This window comes from Globicephala melas, chromosome 15, assembly GCF_963455315.2.
Source record: "Globicephala melas chromosome 15, mGloMel1.2, whole genome shotgun sequence".
Taxonomy (NCBI): Eukaryota; Metazoa; Chordata; class Mammalia; order Artiodactyla; family Delphinidae; genus Globicephala; species Globicephala melas.
The window spans coordinates 19889322-19910986 of record NC_083328.1 but is presented as its reverse complement, the minus strand read 5'-3'; the positions used below and the strand labels follow the sequence as shown (position 1 = coordinate 19910986).

Sequence of the window (21665 nt, the reverse complement as noted above, 5' to 3'; positions counted from 1 at the left end):
TCCATGTGGATTACATGAGAGAGAACACGAACAGCACTTAGTGCTTGGCTCATAGTAAGAGCTCGTTTGCCACTAGCTGTTAGGATTTAATCTTGATTTCTGTCATATTTTGGAATAAATCATTTTTGGCTTCCTAAAGAAGAAAAAAAAGAGCATGGACTTAAAATCAGTAGGCAATGGTGAGTCACTGAGGATTTTTTCTGAGTGGGAATGACACAATAAGATCTTTGCTTTAGGAAGATTAATTTGTCTGCAGCTCACAGGCTGACCTGGAAGAAAGAGAGGGTGACGGGCGGCTGACGCAGCAGTCTGAGCTGTGCTTACAGCATGGCAGCCACTAGTCACACGTGGCTACTTACATTTAAATTGATTAAAATTAAGTGAAATCTACTCAATGGCCGCATGTGGCTAGTGGCTGCTATGTGGGACAGCAAACACTTCTGTCCTCCCAGGAATTTCTGTTGGATGGTGCTGGTCGAGAGCAGTGGTTCTCACACCTGAATGTGCAGCAGAATAACCTAGAGGGTGCATTAGAGTCCAGATTGCTGGGCTCCCCTCCCCTTCCCATCAGTTTCCGACTCAGGAGGTCGGGGGTGGGGGTGGGGTGGGGGTGGGCCTGGGAATTTGCATTTGCATCAAGTCCCCAGGAGATGCTGATGCTTCTGGTCTGGGACACCCTCGCTTTCCTCCTTGGAGAACCCTCTCTCTGGAACACCGCTTTTCAGTTCCTGGTGTGAGGGAAGAAGGGGAGTTGTTTTGAGCTTGTTGACAGTCCTGCGAGTCTTGTTTATATGTCCCAGCTAATCCTGTTTGGGATTTGGACTCTGTCTCTTCCCGAGACAGGAGACAGGCAGGCGGCGGTGCTCCTGGGGGTCTGTTTCGTGAAGGGAGGTGTGTAGGAGCCTTGGCTGAAGGAGGAGAAAGTAGGGCTCACTGGGAGTCTGGAGAACAGAGAGACTGATCAAGTAGCGAAGCGTGATCTCTGCTGCCTCCTGTGCTCTGCCTGCCCTCCTGGAGCTCTACTTTTGACGTCTGATGGAGAGGACAGTAGAGACAGACGCTTTCACAACTGAACAGCCGAGAACGCGCTGCCTCTGTCCCTGGGTCCTACCCGACAGCTTTCTCCCTGAGGCATGAATGACTCAAGTCTAGCTGCACAGTTGGGTTGGGTTGGGGCAAAGGGCCTTGGGATATAAATGACAGAATTCAATGAAGTGCGAAGTGGGAGAAGCTTAAAACCTCAACATGTTACCCGCCACAAGTGTGCCTCAAACTTGTGGTTTGAGCTGCAGAAAGAAACATCATAGAGCTTGTTCTCAGCCAGAGGACAGCATCTGCTGATGGGCAGGGTCCCCGAAATGTTCACCTGAGTCTGAGCTGAGCTTGGGGTATCAGGCAGAGACATGGGGTGGGGCTGTGATAGACCAGAAGCAAGAAAATTCTCCCCACGCCAGCTGTGCGCCCTTTTCTAGATGGTCATCGGATGTGCATGAATGAGTGTCTGAGGGCAACTAGGACGTTCTTCCAGATTATGCTCCGTACCAGCTGACAAGTAGCTGTGACCCTCCTGAGGTGGCTCTCCCTGCTGTCCCAGCTGCTCTCCAGATCCTCCCTGGACCTCCCCACAGCCCAGCAACTAAAGTTCACACCTGGGCATCTCGAGGAGCCTTCAAGACCCTGTTCTAATTCTGAGGATGGCATCAGTATTGTTTAGTTGGCACTTGGGTTATGGCATTTGGAAGTATTTTGAATATAATGTGTGTGTGTGTGTGTTTACATACAGTGGTGAAGAGTGGGGGAAGGTGGGGAGGATTTAGTAGGTGCTATAATGACCTTGAGATATGAATAGTTTGGTAAAATTAAAATAAAAAGAAAGTGGGAAGGATGCCTGTTTCCTACAGGCTGGTTAAGACCCATTGCTTTAATCATCTATCCATCCATTTAGGATAAATGGGTCCAGCAGGAAAATTCTCCCTCTTTTAGTGCTTCTGTGCCATTGAGGATGTTTGACAGTACATAAGGGGAAATATTCCTCTGTTGGGACTTCTCTGAACAGATGTTTTCTTCCCTCATCATCCCCAAATGACAGTAGAAGAAGCAGAAAACTTATCTTCAAATGACAGCCCTTTCCTCTGACTGCCTGGGGAACATGGCGTGAGAATGTGGCTGTCGGGTTTTAAAAAATCCGTTGGGTCCCATGATTCAGTGATGTGGTTAATGTAGATAGGACTCTTCTATCAAACCGGGGCGCCCATTGAAGAAATGAGAAAATATGCACCGGTTCTCTAGAGAAGGGAGGTTAAGCCTGCCTTCCTCAGAGCTGGAAGGCTTTTGTCCCGAGCCTCTGGAAATTAAACCCATCACTTAGAGAGCAGATTGTGGGGCTTCTGGCCATTGCTACTTGGGCTGCACAAAGCCGCCGACGGACAGTTTTGATTGAATGTCGAAATTAAGTTGCCAAGTAGTGACTCTGCAGCTCCAGGGACCCCATGTTAGTATTTATGTCACATCTTTAGAAATAATCACATTGTGAAGCAGCGCCCAAAGCCATGTCCTCAGCCACTGCAGCTCAGGGTTTGGACGCCACCCTCCCGGTGCCTCTGCTGCATTTGCTCAGCATGGGTTGGTGGAGGGGTGGGGTGCTGGGCACAGGCACACCATCAGGGTTCCTGTCCTGAGGATGCAGGCAGAGAAGCTGAAAGCCTCGTCTGTCTGTTTTCTCTCAACTTGAGGCATGAGTTGGTCTCCAAGCAAGAAATAAAGCTAGCTTATTGGGTGCCTTACTCACAAACCATCTGTCCTAGGCATAGGACAGACCCCCAGGGCCAGCCTGAGGGGAACAGGTGTTCATGGGGACAGGGTTTATTCTTGTTTTTCCAAGCTGGTCTGAAGAGCGCCTCCTCTATCTACATGAATCCCTGCACACTCTCCCTGCATCGCCAGGGGGGTCCGGTGACATCACCCACACCACTGAGGAGTGCCAGGCACTAAGAGGCTGCGCTTGTGAGATCTCAAAGGGTGACTAACCCAGATCCTCTCTGGGGAGTGGCGTGGTCTCTGGACCTCTAGGGGTTGAGGCTGTATAGAGTCATAACAGGTGCAGAGCAGCCCTGGGAATTGCAAGACCCTGAATGACCAGGGTAACCTCTGTAGAAAATAGATGACACTAAACTGGGTTCAGTGGATTATAGAATGCCCAGCTTTCCAAGTTTCTGGCTCTAAGAAGAAACCAGTTACAGAGCATGAAAGTTGCATGGTTTTGGCAGTGATGGACAGACTCCGAGCTTGGGGGAATCAGCTGACTGGGTCTTGGGGCACCCAAGTTGTATCCAATTCAAGTTTGTTGAGCGTAATTGTGCACAAGACTGGCCTCCCATTAAGCAAAGAATTTTTTCTCCCAGATTTAGAGTAACTTTTTAAGATTATTTTTTAAAAATAAATTTATTTATTTTATTTTTATTTATTTTTGGCTGCGTTGGGTCTTCATTGCTACACGCGGGCTTTCTCTAGTTGCGGCGAGCGGGGGCTACTCTTCGTTGCGGTGCGCGGGCTTCTCATTGCGGTGGCTTCTCTTGTTTCAGAGCATGGGCTCTAGGCACGCGGGCTTCAGTGGTTGTGGTGCATGGGCTTAGTTGCTCCGCGGCATGTGGGATCTTCCCAGACCAGGGCTTGAACCTGTGTCGCCTGAGTTGGCAGGCGGATTCTTAACCACTGTACCACCAGGGAAGCCCTAGAGTAACTTTTTAAAATTAAAAAAGTAATTCATGCTCAACTGAGACCATATATTTAACTTCTCCTTCTTCCAAATTCCCACTGAGTGACTAAGAGATTAAAAAAGGGAAAAATTTATCAGGGCTGCAAACCAGAGAGTGTCAATCGCTTGCCAGACCACTGAAGAATTTCTCTAAGATACAGTTGAGACAATACAAGCTAATTTTGTCTTCTCTTTTCCAACATCTAAGCCTCTTAATATTTTTCTTTTATGTAATTGTATTGGTTGGTACTTCCAGAATGATGTTAAATTATAATGGTGATGGTAGGCATTTTTAATTTGATTGTGGCCTTAAGGGAACTAGAAATGCCTCTAGAGTTTCACCAGTAAGCGCGATGAAAGCCTTTGATACATTTATCACACCAAGAAAAACATGTATCTCTTCCTATTTTTCTAAGGGTTAAAAGAAAGAATGATTTATTAAATTTTGTCACTTGTCTTTTTTGTCATTTTTTGAGATAATTACATGTTTTTTCTCCTTTGACCTAGTTTTATAGTGAATAATGTTAATAGATTTTCTGAAACTATGAAGCGTTTTGTTTAGAGAGCTTGTAATCAGACTTGAAGTTTTGAAAGATCTCTTTGATGTAGGGGCGTGGAGGAAGCGCAGAAAGGAGCGAGACTGTAGGGGAGAAACCAGCTAGGAGAGAAAAAAGGAATGCGCAGACAACAACCATGTGCAATTGCTGTTTACCCATCACTCATTACCTGCCAAGGACAATACCAGGCACTTTACAGGCTTCAGATATAACTTAGTAATCACATAACCCTATGACACAATTATTATTGTTAAGGTGGTAACAGTGTGGATAGTAAGAAGGGCTCAGGTACATAAAATGATAAAGAGGCAGAATGAATAGTACACAGTCAAAGATTTTACCGAGGGGAGGCGACCGAAGTGATTTCCAGATTTCTCACCACAGTTGGGTGAATGGTTAAGCACTCATCAAGGATGGCATTGAAAGAGGGGCAGCACGTATGCTCTGCTCTGTATGCTGGTAGGTGGGTGGGGGATGGGGGATAATGACAGGGAGGAAGTATTTTTTTTTTTTTTAGAAAAGAATGTTTAAAAAACTTCACTTTCATTTCTTTCTTTTTAGTGGTTCACATGAAAGTTTTCTCTCTTTTTTAACATCTTTATTGGAGTATAATTGCTTTACAGTGGGGTGTTAGTTTCTGCTTTATAACAAAAGTAAATCAGCTATACATATACATATATCCCCATATCCCCTCCTTCTTGCATCTCCCTCCCACCCTCCCTGTCCCACCCCTCTAGGTGGACACAAAGCACCGAGCTGATCTCCCTGTGCTATGTGGCTGCTTCCCACAAGCTAGCTAGCTATTTTACATTTGGTAGTATATATATGTCCATGCCACTCTCTCACTTCGTCCCAGCTTACCCTTCCCCCTCCCCATGTCCTCAAGTCCATTCTCGACGTCTGTGTCTTTATTCCTGTCCTGCCCCTAGGTTCTTCAGAACCATTTTTTTTTTTTTTTAGATTCCATATATGTGTGTTAGCATACGGTATTTATTTTTCTCTTTCTGACTTATTTCATGAGAGTGAGTATTCTTGGGCATGCTTTGGGTTGATGTACTTATGGGATATCCAGTACCAGATATATGGTAGACAGTTGTGTGTTCTGTTATAAAGCTCAGTAAAGAGCTTTTAGGTAGAAATTAAAATCATGGGAGTAGGGCCCCTGGAAAAATGTGGAAATTAAAAAGCAAACTTCTACTTATTCTGTGGTTCAAAGAGGAAATCTCAAGGAAAATTAGAAAATATTTTGAACCCATGAAAGAAAATGAAAATGCAACACATCAGAATTTGTGGAGTCCAGATAAAGAAGTGCTTGGAATGAGATTTATATTGTGGAATTCTACCAGACATTTAAAAAGGAAATGACACGGATTCTTCTAGAAAACAGAAGAGTAGGGAACACTCCCTAACTTATTTTATGAGGATAGCATTACCCCGATACCAAAGTCAGACAAAAACAGTACAAGAAAACTACAGTTATCCCTTATGACCATAACTACAAAAATCTTCAACAAAATATTAGGAAATCAAACCCAGAAATATGTAAAAAGAATAATACACCCCAACCAAGTAAATTTTATCCTGGGAATGCAAGGCTGGTTCAATAATTAAAAAATCAATTAATGTATTCCACTATGTTCATAATCTAAAGAAAGAAGAAGCACTTGACAAGATTTAATATCCATTTATGATAAAAGTTCTCAGCAGAGTAGAAATGGAAGGAAGCTTTCTTGATGTTATAAAGGACATCTAGAGAAAAGTCTACAAGGTTCTTAATAATGAAAGATAGCATGCTTTCCCCCTGAGCTATGAAACAAGACAAGGATGTCCACCCTCACCCACTCTATTCAGCATCATACTGGAGGATCTAGCTGGTGTAGTAAGAGAATAAAAATAAACCAAAAGATTGGAAAAACAGGTTGAGAAATACAGATTGGAGGGGAAAAAACAAAACTGTCTCTGTACATAGAAAATGATGGTCTATGTAGAAAATTCAAAAGAATCTACCAAAAAACCTCCAAGAACTAATGAGTTAAATTGCAAGATATAAGGTGAACACATAAAAATAATTTGTATTTTTATATATCAACCGTTAACAATTAGAAACTCAAATTTTAAAAACACCATTTACAATAACTTCAAAACAAATGAAATATTTTGTTATAAATCTAACAAAACATGTCTAGGATCTGTATGCTGAAAATTATAAAACACTGCATGAAATCAAAGAATACCTAAATATATGAAAAGACATACCGTGTTTGAAGACTCAGCGTACAGTAAAGTTGTCAGTTCTTCAGATTGATCTGCAGACTTAATGAATTTCCAATCAAAATCTCAGCAGGATTTTTTTTTTATTGATATGGACAAGGTGATTCTAAAATTTAATGGAAAGATCAAAGAACTAGAAGGGCCAAAACAATTTTTAAGGTGAAGAATAAAGTTGGCAGAATCATAGTACTCAATCTTAAGACTTAACTATGTAAAGCTTCAGTAATCAGGCAGTGTGATTTTGGTAAAGGGATAGATATATAAATGACTGGAACAGAATAGAGAGTCCAGATATATACCCACACAAATATGGCCCATTGATTTTTTTTTTTTTAAGTATAAAAACAAAGAAATGGAAAGACTATCCAGTCTTGCAGCAAGTGATGTTGGAAAGATTGGGCATCCCTATGCAAACAAAATGAGCCTCACCTTCCACTTCATACCTTCTATAAGAATTAACTCAAAATGGATTATAGATCTGAATGTAAAATATAAAGGTAGAAACAGGAGAAAATTTTTATGACCTGGAGTTAAACAAAGAATTCTCAAACATGGCACTAAAAACATGACTCATAAAAGAAAAAAATGATTATTTGGACCTTATTAAAATTTTAAAAAAAGTATGCTCTGCAAAAGACACTGTTATAGAATGAAAAGACAAGCTACAAACTGGAAGAAAATATTTGCAAATCACACATCTGACAAAGGACCTGAATCCAGAGTAAAGAACTCTCAGAGTCATAAGTATGAAAACAACCCCACGAAAAAGATGGTCCAAAGACTCAAACCAACACACCACCAAAGACGATATAAACATGGCAAATTCATTCGCAAGAAGATATTCAGTATCACTAGGAATTAGGGAAATACAAATTAAAGCCACAATGAAATACCACTGTACATGTATTAGAATGGCTAAAATGATAACGACGATAAATACTGTGAATACAGTGCGCTGGCAGGATGCAGAGTGAGAGGAACTTTCATTCATTGCTAGTGGGAATGCAGAATGGTACAGTCACTCTGGAAAACCTTTTGACATATATATATGTATGTATGTATGTATACATACACTTACCATATGACTTAATGATCTGACTCCTAGGAATTTACCCTAGAGAAATGAAACTTTTTGTTCATACAAAAACATGAATAGTTGCACAGCTCTGTCATAATCAACAAAAACTAGAGACCACTCAAATGTCCTTGAACAGGTGAATGGATAAACTAACTGTGGTACATCCATACAGTGGAATATTCCTCATCAATAGAAGGGAATTAACTTCATACATACAACTTGGCTCACTCTCAAAGGAATTTTGCTGAGTTAGAGAAGCCAATCTCAGGAGGTTTCATACTGTATGATTCCATGGATATACCATTCTTAACAAGATAAAACTGTAGTAAATGAGAAATAGATCATCGATTGCTAGGGGCTGAGGGAGGGGGCAGTTTGTAGCTACGAAGCAGCAGCACAAGGGGTTTTTTCTGGAATGATAGAATTGTTCTGTATCCTGGTAGTGTGGTGGTTACATGAATCTATACATGTGTCAAAATTCAGAAAACTATACACCAAAATAAAAAAGTCAGTATTACTGTATGCTGTATTTAATTAAAAAAATTAAATGCCATAGGCAGAAAATAAACAGATAGAAGATAAGGAGAGGAAAGGAGGGTGGGAGGGAGGGAGGAAGAGAGAGAGACACTGAGAGCAGGGGAGGACAGAAGGTAAGACAATAGCCTGAGACGAAAGAGGAGCTGGCTCAGGGGAAGGTGTGAGCAAGAAGGAGCTCATGTTACGATAATAAAAAGTAATGTAAAAAATAAAGTAAATTAAAATGCATAGAAACAGTAAATAGAGGAATGCCGACTGCAGAAAATATTATCAGTAATATGGAAACAAGCTTAAGGAGTACTTCCAGGTGGCAGGGAAAAGGGACAAAGAAATGACTACAATCATGAAAAAAAAAAAAAAAAGATGTAGAGGACAAACAGCATTGATCCACAGGTAAATGGAATCAGATGTTCCTGGAGAAAAGACCAGCTAAATGGAAAAACACCTATATTGAGAGTAGAGTTCCAGACAAACAAATAATAACCTGCATAAAAAGAAATTTTTAAGAATGAAACACAAAATCCAAGACCAAAAAATAGTCATGAGTCTCAAGTAACACAGGGTCAAAATACATAAAAGCAAAAACTGCTAGAAATGAAAGGAGAAATTTATAGAAATACCATCACAGGAGGGTTTTAAAACATACTTTGTCAGTCTTTGACAGATAAAACAGATAAAAAATATGGATATAGATAACTTAAATAATATAATTAAAGTGAGTGTCCAATACCTCTATCTTGAAGCCTGAACCCTTCCATAAGAGAAACACCTTTTTCCCTAGTATGCACAAAATTGGTGCTATGTTAGCTTGCAATGCAAACCTTATGAAATTCTTCACAAAATGCCCCAGAAATGGCTCAGCCCACATTTTCTGATGAAAACATAATAGAACTAGAAATTCATGACACAAACATAATACAGAAGATCCTCAGATGAACAAGATGGAGCGGGAATCAGGTGGGAGCCTTAAAATGATGAGGTCTTGCAATTGCTTCTGTCGAGAATGAGAGGCGGGTTGACTGGGCACACCCAGTAGGGTTGACAGGTGGTGTGGAGGGCCAAGGTGTGGTTGGAGGTCCTGAGTGGGTCATGCATCAAACCCCCACTTTCTCCAGGGGCACTCTCTAAGCCATATATCACTGATGGTCTGAGGTATGCGACAGGATGTTGTTGAAAAGACAAAATATTTAGGCCTGTGGCCAGAAGTGATTGGAGGGCTTTCCATATTGGTAGGGTTAGGAAAAAAGTAATAACTCAGGCGCACACTGATGGACCGGAGGAAAGGAAAGTGTTGAGGGATCTGAGGATTTGATGAGGTTAAAAAAAAAATTGGTGTAAAGGGAGCAGGGGATTAAAAGGATAAAAGGTTATTGGGGAGTTCAGAGGAAGAGCCATTCCAGGTGAGACTCCAGGTGGCTGCATTGGGTGGAGAGGAAGCCATAATATAAGAAGAAGGAAGGGATCTATCACATTTGGCTTCAGATCATCTATCATTCCCTGACTACCTCCTCTAGGTTCATTTATATGAAAATCACATTGGAGAGATGCTCTTTTAACCTTGAAATGGATCTTAATCGTTATATAATTTGATCTAAATTCTCTCAAAGGAGAAAGGAAATCAACGTTTGTTGAACCTCTGCCATGTGCTTTACACTATACTTCAACACCATTATCCTCTATAATTAGGGGAACCATATAATTTATTGTCCAAACTGGACTCTCTTGAGAGTAAAAGGACAACAGATAGAGACTGAGGCTGCTCTGGGTAAACTGGCATGGATGGCCATCCTATAATTATCACACATCCCTTTGAGTTGTATGTGACTTTATCAGCGTTTCGAAGACAGGGGAACTCAGGCTCAGAGAAGTCTTTTTACTTAAGGGCGTTAGTGAGAGTAAAGGCAGAGGCAGGATTCAGACCTGAAGGTGTGTGTGACTCCAGAGTCGAACTGTTGCTAATTTGGGTCCTGATTCACCTGCATTAGCTTCCCCATCATCATTTCACTTGCCTTGGCTTGACAGACTGTCTTCCAGACAGACACTGTGACGGTCCCAGCTGGAAGTCTGTCTCAACACAAATAAATGGATGTGTGATAACTGTACCATTGCCAGCAGTGACGGGAAGCCAGCTGTTCTAGGAGCCTTTGGCCACGATGTGCTTGGGATGCCTTAGATGCTGCATGTGGGCTGCCCAAAGACCCCAGGTTTGCTTACTTTGTAATCAGATTCCATCAGATGAGGCCAGGGATGGCCAGTTAAGATGACTGGAAGGGGATTCTGATGGATCCATGGCTCCCAAAAGCTGTAGCATCAGAGAACCCTGAGGTTAGAAGAAGTAATAAGTGAACAGGAATCAAAAGGATGCGGATCTAGGAGTAGAGGGCTGAAGAAGCTTGCAACTTAAGAAGGTGTAGCAGGGCAGTGTGGAGGGGTTTGGGGTTAACCAAAGGTCCAGTGAACTGTCATCCATCTGGAGGTCACTGGAATGGAAGGAGGGGGATGCAGAGCAGGAGAGCTAGAATAGGTGGATGGTTCTGAAATTTTTCACCTGTTTAGCCTCTTTCCTCCAACCCTGCTTTGATTCTGGGATATGTGCTGGGGGCATCCAGCTGATCTGGGTCTGTGCATTGTTCACCAAGGGCTCAGGGATTCAAACCATGATCTTTGCAGACCTAGTTGCTCTAAAAAGTCTCTGGGGAACAGGGTGCGGGTCTCTGAAGGCCAGAACAATGGATTCTTGGAGGCTGTAGATGCACCACAACTGAATTGTTTTTTAAACTAAGTTTCAATAACACAGTTAATACAAGAATGCATTCTCTTTGTAATAAATTCAGAATATGACAGTTAAGGCTGACGTCTCTTTTGCCCACAGCCCCCAAACCAGATTCCTTTGCCTCTTCCACAGATGTAACCGTTACTTCAAGCCAATTTTGGGTTTATCCTTCCAGACTCTTTTCTATATATTTACATTCATATATGACCTTGTAGAAAATTTATTTTATTATACTTGTCTCTTGAAGATTTGGAGGGCCTTGTTTATTAAAACTTTTTCTTTTGACATAATCTCAAAGTTACAGAAAAGTTGCAAGAACAGTACAAGGAATATCTGTATGCTCTTTACCTGATTTGATTTACCACTTGTTCATATCTTGCTACATTTGGTTTATCATTCTCTCTGTTAAATATTTTTATATGTGTGTGTGTGTGTATATATATATATATATATTTTTTTTTTTGCGGTACGCGGGCCTCTCACTGTTGTGGCCTCTCCCGTTGAGGAGCACAGGCTCCGGACGCGCAGGCTCAGCTGCCATGGCTCACGGGCCCAGCTGCTCCGCGACACGTGGGATCTTCCCGGACCGCGGCACGAGCCCATGTCCCCTGCATCGGCAGGTGGACTCTCAACCAGTACGCCACCAGGGAAGCCCTGTGTTTGTATATTTTTCCCCAGCCATCTGAGAATAGGTTGGAGTCATGGTTCTCACTTGCCCCTAAATACTTCAGTGTGTGTTTCCCAAGAACAAGGACATTCTCTTGCATGTGTATAGCTATCCAACTCAGGAAATGTAACATTGACCCAATGCTATTATCTAATTCACAGTCCCAATCCAGAGTTCATCAACTGAACCACTGATGTCCTCAGACCTTTTTCTTAAATAAAGAAGCATTAGACTGTAATCGTCTATCTTCATCTTGCTGTTTTCTTCAACGTGTTAGTGCATGTAGGTAGCCCAGTGTTATTGACAGGTACCTCGTATGTTCACGGTGTGAATATGCTGTCGATTTTTTACCCCTTCCCCTGTGGATGGGCACTCCGATTATTTCCTACTTTTCGTCATTGCCAACATCCTCAAACATAACTTAATGTTGGTGTTGCTTTGAATAACTGTTCTGAGGACACGTAGTGAGGACAAATGAGGACTCGTGATGTTGAAGAAAGGACCTTCAAAAGGAGTTAATAAAGAGAAGCTCCTGGTTCACACAGTGTAGGATAATGGCTATAAAGCAACACAGTTATTCAGACTTTCCAATAGTTGGTTGAAAAAAAAAGACTAGGAAAGTTCTTGGTGAAGAACGATTCTTAGGAAAATAGTTAACAGTAGTGCTGTCTTTTATGGATTCAGCACCGTGTTAGGTAACTTGCACCAGGATGCAGAGGTCTCATTTGCTCTGAAGGCCCTTTGATGGAAACAGCCAGATCTTACCCCCCAGCCAGCTTCACTTCCAAGGCAAGCAATGTTCTCTTGATTGGGACACTTTTCTCCTGTGCACTTAGCAGACTTCCACCAGGGGGGAAGGTTGCTATTTCTGCTTTGTGTGAAGCATTTTGTACCATCTGGGCTGGCTGAATTTCAACAAAGATAGTAAAGAAACATTTATCAAGAAAAATCAAAGTCAGTCTCGCCAAGTGTGGTCTAGAGAGATTTGCTTTCTCGATACATATGCAGCTCTCTTGCTGCTGGGAAACATGACTGTACTCTGAAAAGCTTCAGGAGGGACAGGCGTTTGGATCTTAGCCTGCAGCTACTGTCAACTGCTCATGATACAGTGGCTCTAGGAGCCAGAGCTCTTGGAGATAGGAACAGTCCCAGAATCAATTCTGTTCCGTACCTTTCCACAGAAATTTTTGGCCCCTTTGGTAGAGGAGAGACCCAAAAGGACAGAAGTAGAAGAAAGGGTTCTATAAGCGTTGGGGGAAAGATGGAGTCATGCCTCAGTTAGGAATGTTCGGTTCAGGGGAAGTAGATGCCCAGGGAGAGGTCATTCTTAAACCATTAGTTATGAGATTGGCTCAAGAATACAACATACACTTGTCCTGCAAAGAGCACTCTGAAAGAGCTGTGAGGTTGCAAATTTAAATAGAGGAACGTCCTGGTGATTGTCCTGTGGTGTCAGTTCATAAGACAGGGGAGGGAGCGTGGTCTTTGAAGAAAGACACTGTTTCCACTTGCATATGTGTTGCCAATCAACCAGACAGACAAGTTTCTTGCACTTCAGAGCATCTCAAACCATGTTTTTATGCAGCTCCCTAGAGTGATAGATGTGTCATTCCAAGATCCCAGCCTAGAAACTGGCACGTGCTTCCTTGGAAGGCTCAAGAAATGAAAGTAACAGTTGGAGATTGTATTCCATGGGGGAAATGCATGGGGATATTAAGAAATTATATCCTCTAGGAAAGTTTTACCTAATGTGTGCTCTGTGGGCTAGCGCATCAGCATCGCCTGGGAACTTGATAAACAAATGAGCAGGTGTCACTCCAGACTTACTGAATCAGAATCTATCTGTGGGAATACGTGTCTCGCGAGTCCTCCAGGTGGCCCTTATCCACGCTGACGGTTGAGGAGCGTTCCTCTAGAAGGGTTCAAATGGAAAAGTCGGATGCATTATTCTCAAGAAGGAAAACCACAAGTGGTTCTGTTTAATATCAGTCTGTTTGGGAATGGTTAAGTCTTCATAATAAAAATAGACAAAAGTGGCACAAGGGGCACTGCATATGAATTTTAAGAACAGTGAAATAGCAATAATATAGCTAGCGTTTATTGACTATTCCCTAGGTGCCAGGTTCTGTGCTAAACATGTATATTCCTTGTCTGACTGTACTCTTATAATAACCCAATGAGGCATGTATTATCTCCATTTCACTGATCAAGAATTTGAGGTTTAAAAATGTGAAATACTGCTAGGCAAGATGCAGACCCTGGCACCTTATAGCCCTGTATCCACTACACTATATGACCTGGCTACTGTCTCATTAGAAATCAACTATACTTTGAATAAATTTGGTTTTATGTGTCCCTTGCGGACAGGATCAACATCTTATGTTGGCCCCCCTGTCACCAGTACCTAGCAGAATGCCTAACACATTAGGGACCTGCTTATTTATTTATTTAAATAAGATGTTGGGGGTAGGAGTTTATTAATTAATTAATTAATTTTTGCTGTGTTGCGCCTTCGATTCTGTGCGAGGGCTTTCTCTAGTTGTGGCAAGCGGGGGCCACTCTTCATCACGGTGCGCGGGTCTCTCACTATCGCGGCCTCTCCTGTTGCGGAGCACAGGCTCCAGACGCGCAGGCTCAGTAGTTATGGCTCACGGGTCCAGCCACTCTGCGGCATGTGGGATCCTCCCAGACCAGGGCTCGAACCTGTGTCCCCTGCGTTAGCAGGCAGATTCTCAACCACTGCGCCACCAGGGAAGCCCCAGGGACCTGCTTATTGAGCTTAACCAAATCAAAGAGGAAAAATTCTTGCTTTTGGTGCAAAAATGAGTTACAACTTGCAAGCTGAGGTGGAACATGAATTCAACCTGTGGATAAATGGAAGAAAGGGCCATGTACTAGAGTGCAGAACAGTGTCAATGCAGAATAAGTTACAACTTGCGTCCCGGGGTCCCTTGTCACTCCTCAGACGGTCCACCCAGCCCTTTCCTCATTTCATTTATCCAGTCTCAACCCTTTACTAGCTATATGATCTTAGACAAGTGAGCCTCCCCTGACTCCCATCCCTAGCAGTGGTTAGCTGCTTGCATGTAGGAAAATAAAGGGAAAATATTTGAATTTAACTAAGGCTGTGTTTGTCAGATAAAATGGAAAGAAAGAGGAGTAAGGGAGTTGACAGTAATTTCAGGGAGTGATTATAATGCACCCAAAACTCTAAACTGGGGGTGAATGGAGTAAAGGCAAGAGGGAATGGGGAGAAAGAGAAAACATATTGTGCTCAATAGACTGATTGGTGATGAAAGGCCTGTAGCAGTGGCGTACTAGAGTTAATGAACTGGAAAATGGGAAGTGGCATAAGATCGTGGGGTACATGAAACTGAGTTTAAGAAAGCAGTGTAGGGCTTCCCTGGTGGCGCAGTGGTTGAGAGTCCGTCTGCCGATGCAGGGGACACGGGTTCGTGCCCCGGTCTGGGAAGATCCCACATGCCGCGGAGCGGCTGGGCCCGTGAGCCATGGCCACTAAGCCTGCGCATCCGGAGCCTGTGCTCCGCAACGGGAGAGGCCACAACGGTGAGAGGCCCGCATACCGCCAAAAAAAAAAAAAAAAGAAAGAAAGTAGTGTAATTGCTGGATGATAAGCACCAGGTAGGAGGTGATGGGGGTGGAAGCAAAGGTTGCAGGGAAAGGGGGATGCTTTACCCCTACATTTCTGTTTCTGTTATCTTATTACACGTATGAAATACTTAGAAAAGATGTTGAATGATGGCTGTGGTAATGGGTATCTTTGTCTTATTCCTGACTTTAATGGGATTGCATTTGTCATTAACTTTGGTGTCTATTATTTCAGATATCCTTTATCCTGTGAAGAAAATTTCCTGTTACTTCTAGCTAATTGCAGTGATCCTATCGTTTTCTCCTTTGACCTATAAATATGATGAATATTTTAATAATACATTTCTAAGGTTGAAGCGTCTTTGCATTCCTGGTAGGAGTCATTATCTACTAGCCTTCTAGCAGACAGTCTGATTAGCAGATTGAGTCTGCTACTACATTCCTTCCCTTGGCTGCCTGCATTACTGTTTGAACTGACTCCTAATTAACTTCTTCCCATTTCTCCAGGTTGATGTCTTATTCTACCTTATCCTCCCTATTCCCAGTTGCATCTGCACTGCTGACCTCTGCTTCCTTTCCCCTCTCTAAGCCTCCTTTACCCGGGGTGTTGTTGGTTGAGGGTGGAGCCTGATGGTAATGCTGCTCTTTTTCTCTCTGTGGGCTGTCTGGGTACTGGTTATGGGTGCTACATGGAAAACAGTTGCACTTTGGTTTACAGGGCAACTCTTTGCCTTTTAGCTTTTTCTTTTTGAATTCAGGTAAAATGCACATAACATAAAATTAACCATTTTAAAGTGTACAATTCAGTGGCATTTAGTACATGAGCAGTGTTGTGCAACCATCATTTCTATCTAGTTCCGAGGAATTTTGTCACCTGTAAAGGAAACCCCATAACCATTAGGTAGTAACTCCCCATTCCACCTCCCACCAGCTCCTGGCAGCCACTAGTCTGCTGTCTCTTTGGATTTACCTGTTCTGGATGTTTTCTATAAATGGAATCATAGAATATGTGACCTTTTGTGTCAGAGTATACACATGTTCATAGCAGCACTATTCACAATAGCCAAAAGGTGGGAATGGCCCAAATATTGATCCACTGTTGAATGGATAAACAAAGCTTGATATATCCATACAAGCGGGTATTATTCAGTCATAAATGAAGTACAATGTGTTTGAACCTTGAAAGCATTATGCTAGATGGAAGAAGCCAATCTTTCTTGTAGACTTTTTGGAAAATAAGATTAGAGAACTTACAGTTAATCTAGGGGGCAGAGTGGGGAGAGCAGTATGAAAGTCAGAACTCAATTTTAAACCAATATAGAGCAGAGTCTACATCTGTTCAGTTTATCTCACTTTGTACGCTTCTTAGCTGTTGATGTTAATAAATGAAAATTCCCGTTAAGTAAGTGTGATGCCAATGATCTTTTCACAGGTTTTACAACTATCAGTAGCTGGTGCTTAAATAGTCTGGGGCTATTAATGCTAAAACTGCTTTTTCTGTTTTTAGTAAGAGATGCTAAAAACCTTGTACCTATGGACCCTAATGGCTTGTCAGATCCTTACGTGAAACTGAAACTGATTCCTGATCCCAAGAGTGAGAGCAAGCAGAAGACCAAAACCATCAAATGCTCCCTCAACCCGGAGTGGAACGAGACATTTAGATTGTAAGTTAAAATCATTGCAGCCCAGCCTGGGTGGTGCAGGTTGGGTTGTGTGGGCCACCTGAGGTTGGGGAGGTCCTCTCCCAGCTTCTCTTTCCTTCGCTCCTTCCCTGCCTCCCTCCTTCCTTCCTTCCTTTCCTTCCTCCCTCCATCTGCATTTTTGCATTGCAAGCCAAGTAAAAATTGGAATTTTTTTTTGTACACTGCTGAGAATGTCTCTGGTGTGGGAGAGTGGGTGGGATGGAAAATAGTGTGATGTGTTGCTAGGTGAAGGCAAATTGTGGGAGAAGCTCTGGGTCTTGGCAAACATGGGACATAACCCATAGGGTGTGGGGATGACCTCTCTAGGGCTGGGTGCGTGGATAATGCTGGGCCTGTAGCTTGCCGGGAGCTCTCTGCCAGCTGCCATGGAGGATTTTACGTGGCTAGTGCTCCAATAATGTGGGTTCACTTCTTGATGCATCTGGGCCAACAGATATGACATATATCAGCCGATATTTATTGAGCATGTACTATGTATAACGAGCACTGTATTAAGTGATCTAGCTTCATTGGTCATTTCATCCCCATTTTACCAACGGGGCTTAAAGCGATTAAAACACAGGCCAATGTCCCACAACAAATGGAGCAGGATTCAGCGACAGACAGTCTGACTTCAAGAGCCATGGGCCAAAAGCATGATTCCTTGTGATGCCTCGTTCCTTCTTTCCCCTCTCAGGGCAAAACTGGGGGCCTATCTCAGCCTCAGTCAAGGACATGCCCTAGAACAATTTCCCCTAGACTGACAGCATCAAGACTCTTTCCTTCATACATTTCCTCAGCCTCATCCTCAACCCGCATGTGTGCAAACACTCACACAATTATATGATTGACATCTATAGTTCTTACAGTGACTGTGTCAGTAGGATTTCCTGAACATCATGGATCCTATTAGGACATAAGGCAGCAGAAGTAGTTAGAACTGTCCCTGTCAGAGCTGGCCTTGGCCCTCCACCTGTTTAAACCGCTGTAAAACAGGAAAAGCTCTACCTCCCTGGGGAGCTTGCCTGGGATGGAAACTGAATATGTTTCTTACAACAGCTTGTAATCCTTAAAAATTCCGACCTTCAGGCTTTGTCCTCTTGTACATTTCATCCGCTTGAGAAATCACCATAACCTCCACTGACTTCTCTTTTTTTCTCCTTGCAGCCAGCTGAAAGAGTCGGACAAAGACAGAAGACTGTCTGTAGAGATTTGGGATTGGGACCTGACCAGCAGGAATGACTTCATGGGATCTTTGTCATTTGGGATTTCTGAGCTGCAGAAAGCTGGTGTTGACGGCTGGTAAGGGAAATTCCACTTTGAAAGCAACAGTACAGCTTGGTCCATCAAAATGTGGGAGCAAGTATGTTTCCCTTTTTCTCCTAAATGTGAAAGACTAAAGCAGAATCACAAAGGGAAAGCTGGTAGATTGGCTCTGCCTCATAGATAGTTTTATTTAGTCCTCATGCAAAAAAAAAAAAAAAAAGAAAAAGAAAAACAGAAAAAGAAAAGAAAAAAGAATTAGTTGCCAATATTTTCAAAAATCAGGACATTTCCCATAAAAATCTGGACCTAGAGGGCAAAAATGAGGACAGTTGAATAGTTAATACCCCCTTTAGACAGGATGTGGATTTTCTATTTGCCACAGTCCTCACCAGTCCCTGTTGTTTTACAGCTGCCCCACTTCACACAATTATATGGCTTGACAGGCCCCATGGGCACTAAAAGGGCTCTCATGCTTTACCCAGAAGATATGTGTCATCCACTGTCAGATTTTGACTCCTTAAGAAGATGCTTCTTCTTTGGGACTGCTTACCAAGCCTGGTCACAAAAGTGCTGGAAGGTTGCTGTCATAGTCAGCTGCAAAATCTTTGTTCTGACATTTTTGCTTTATTCCCTTCTAATGGCAAAAAATCCTTCCCCAATATTCCCATCAGAGAGGCTGGATAAGTCCTCTTTGGCAACTGTTTCCTTCCCAGTTATCTGAGTAAACGAGTCAGAAGAGATGGCCCACCTTGGCACTAGAACTTTGGGAGAAGTAGTAATTAGGGGCGCTCCTATCTCTTTAAGAGAAATTGTCTCATTTCTGAATGGTCCCTTCTCAGGGCTTTTTCAGTTACAAGTGAAATACAATCAAAATCAAACTGGTTTAGCAAGAAAGAGAATGGATCACTGGGCCCTCACATCCTTTCCCTCGTCCTCCTTACAACTTCCTTGTCTCTCCTCCACATTTATTGTAGGCTTTTATTCAAATATATATTGAGTATCCACTCCGTTCTAGTCACTAGAGATACAAAATAGTAGAAAATAGTGAATGATGCTGATGAATGCTATAGAGAAAAGTAAGCAAGAAACAGGGGTAGGGACTGCCAGGGGACGGTGACATTCTGGTTTAATAGCGTGCTCAGGAAGGGACTCTCTGCAGAGGTGACATACAGCCAAGACCTGATGGGGGTGAGGGAATGGACCATGTGAAGATATAGGGAGAAACTGTCCCACACAGAGAGAATTAACCTGTCCACTTTGGTTGCAGAATTGTAGGGACCTCTTGCCTAGTCGATCCTTTTCCAAGCTTCCATGTTCAGTCTTTCCAAGTCCTCTGGCTTTGTGTAAAAAGTGACATGTTGTTGGATTTAAAAAAAAAAAAAAAGAAAAAAGAAAACGTTATTCTGAAAGTGTTTTCCTCTTTTCCATACGGAAGTGTTTTAACACGTTTGGTCTTAATTTCTCCATTTTTGTCATGGTGTTTCTGTTTCTAAAGGTTTTATTTTTTTCCTTTGCTATTTCATTCTTTTTTTTCTGCAGCTGAACAGATTATCCTAAATCATTGTACCTTAAAGTCATATTTCTTTAAGCTTTCTTTTGTTATTACTAATAGTCATGTTTTGGTCTTATCACACACAAAAAATAACTAAAGCTTTGGAATCAGACTTCGTGAGTTAGAATTTCTGTCCTACCACTTCCTAGCTGTGTACCCCTGAGCAAGTTACTTTGCCTTTCTGTGCCTTCTTTCCTCATTTGGAAATAATAGTGGTAATTAAGTCATAGGATTGTTGTGACATTAAATTAGTTAATAAGTGAAGTGCCCAGTGTCTGGTAAATAGTAAGCACTCAGTAAGTGTTAGTCATTATTATTAATTGAATAATTATTAGAAAAATATAAATAAGCAAACAAAATATTATCGGGATCCCATTGCCCAGAGATAATCACTACTGACCATTTTTAGAGTTTTTTTCTGTGTGTGTATGAAACAAAAATGAAAACTTACTGTCCACACTCTTTGGCAGTGTGCATTTTTCACCTAACAATACATTATGAACCCTTTTCCCTATCATTCAGTAACCTTAGGCAACATCATTTTTAGTAGCTTCATATAGTCCGTTCTTATAGATCAGCCTCAATTTACATAATCATATTCTTATTATAAGATATGCAATGCTTACCTATATAAATAATTCTACAGTAAACATACTTATAGTGAAACCTTTGGGCATGGCTTTAATTATTTCCTAATAAATTCGTAAGCCTGGAATCAATGGCTTTGAGACCATATGCATTATTCAAGTATTTGCCATAATGTTCTGTAATTTTTTTCAGTCAATTTACATCCTCACCAATGCTGTGTGAGACTTTTCATTTCACCCACACTTGTCAACATTTGGTATTATAAATTTCAAAGATGATGCAAAGGCCATACATATTTTGTTACTAATTATACATATTTACATAATATACATACATAATATGATACATGTTTTTATATATACTTTCATTTTATAATATAAATATTTATTATTATTATACATACATTTGTTACTAATTATGTTGAATGTTTTCATTTGTATCTTGCTTTTTTTTGTATTTATAAGTGACTATTTCCAGTGTTTTGCCTATCATTTTCTTATTAATTTAGAAGAACTTTTTTTTTTTTCGCGGTACGTGGGCCTCTCACTGCTGTGGCCTCTCCCATTGCGGAGCACAGGCTCCGGACGCGCAGGCTCAGCGGCCATGGCTCACGGGCCCAGCCGCTCCGCGGCATGTGGGATCTTCCCGGACCGGGGCACGAACCCGTGTCCCCTGCATCGGCAGGCGGATTCTCAACCACTGCGCCACCAGGGAAGCCCTAGAAGAGCTTTTTATGTAAGAAGGATAATACTATATCTTTGCTGAAATATATGTTGCAATATTCCCCTTTTTGATGTGGTAGGTTAATTCTGGTAATATGCATTTTTTCTTAGTGGTGTATAAAGCATTCCATTCAACTCTAATTAATACAATAAATATCAAGCCAACTGCCAGAAAAAGTTCCCTAGTTTGTCCACTGATCACTAGTTGTTTTCTGAATCATCCATCCTGGTGTTTACTGTCTCCTATGGATTTTAAAATTCACTAATTATATTTTTCTTCTGAAAGTAGTCTTTCCTAAGCTCAGATTCTTGCTGCTTCATAGATGCATCAACCTCTTGGATCTCACTGAAAATACGAGTTAGATATTTTCTGGAACTTTCTTTTGGCACCAGTTCTATTTCATGGGAATCCGATTCCTCATCGTTTCTCTTTATTTTAATGAGTTTTCCACATGCCCTCCTTATAGAAGGATGAACACAGAAATGTTGAGTGTCCCTGTTCTAATCTTTCACATCCAGATGAAGGGAGAAGGGAGCCTTTTGTATTTTTTGGAGTTCTTCTTTGTTGGATCGAGGGTGCTGGTCCTGTAGATATTTGGGAGAGGGCTA

The 21665-nt window shown here is 41.9% G+C and overlaps 1 protein-coding gene across 3 annotated transcripts in view; it reads left to right on the top strand.

Moving 5' to 3' along the window:
- The window catches only part of PRKCB (protein kinase C beta), a 310170-nt gene that overhangs the window by 197491 nt on the left and 91014 nt on the right, over positions 1-21665 (top strand). For all 3 annotated transcript variants that reach the window (XM_030871519.2, XM_030871518.2, XM_060285527.1), the window contains exons 6-7: positions 16754-16910; positions 18096-18230. In XM_030871519.2, the coding sequence (XP_030727379.1) occupies positions 16754-16910; positions 18096-18230 (292 nt within the window). The remainder of the gene's footprint in view (positions 1-16753; positions 16911-18095; positions 18231-21665) is intronic.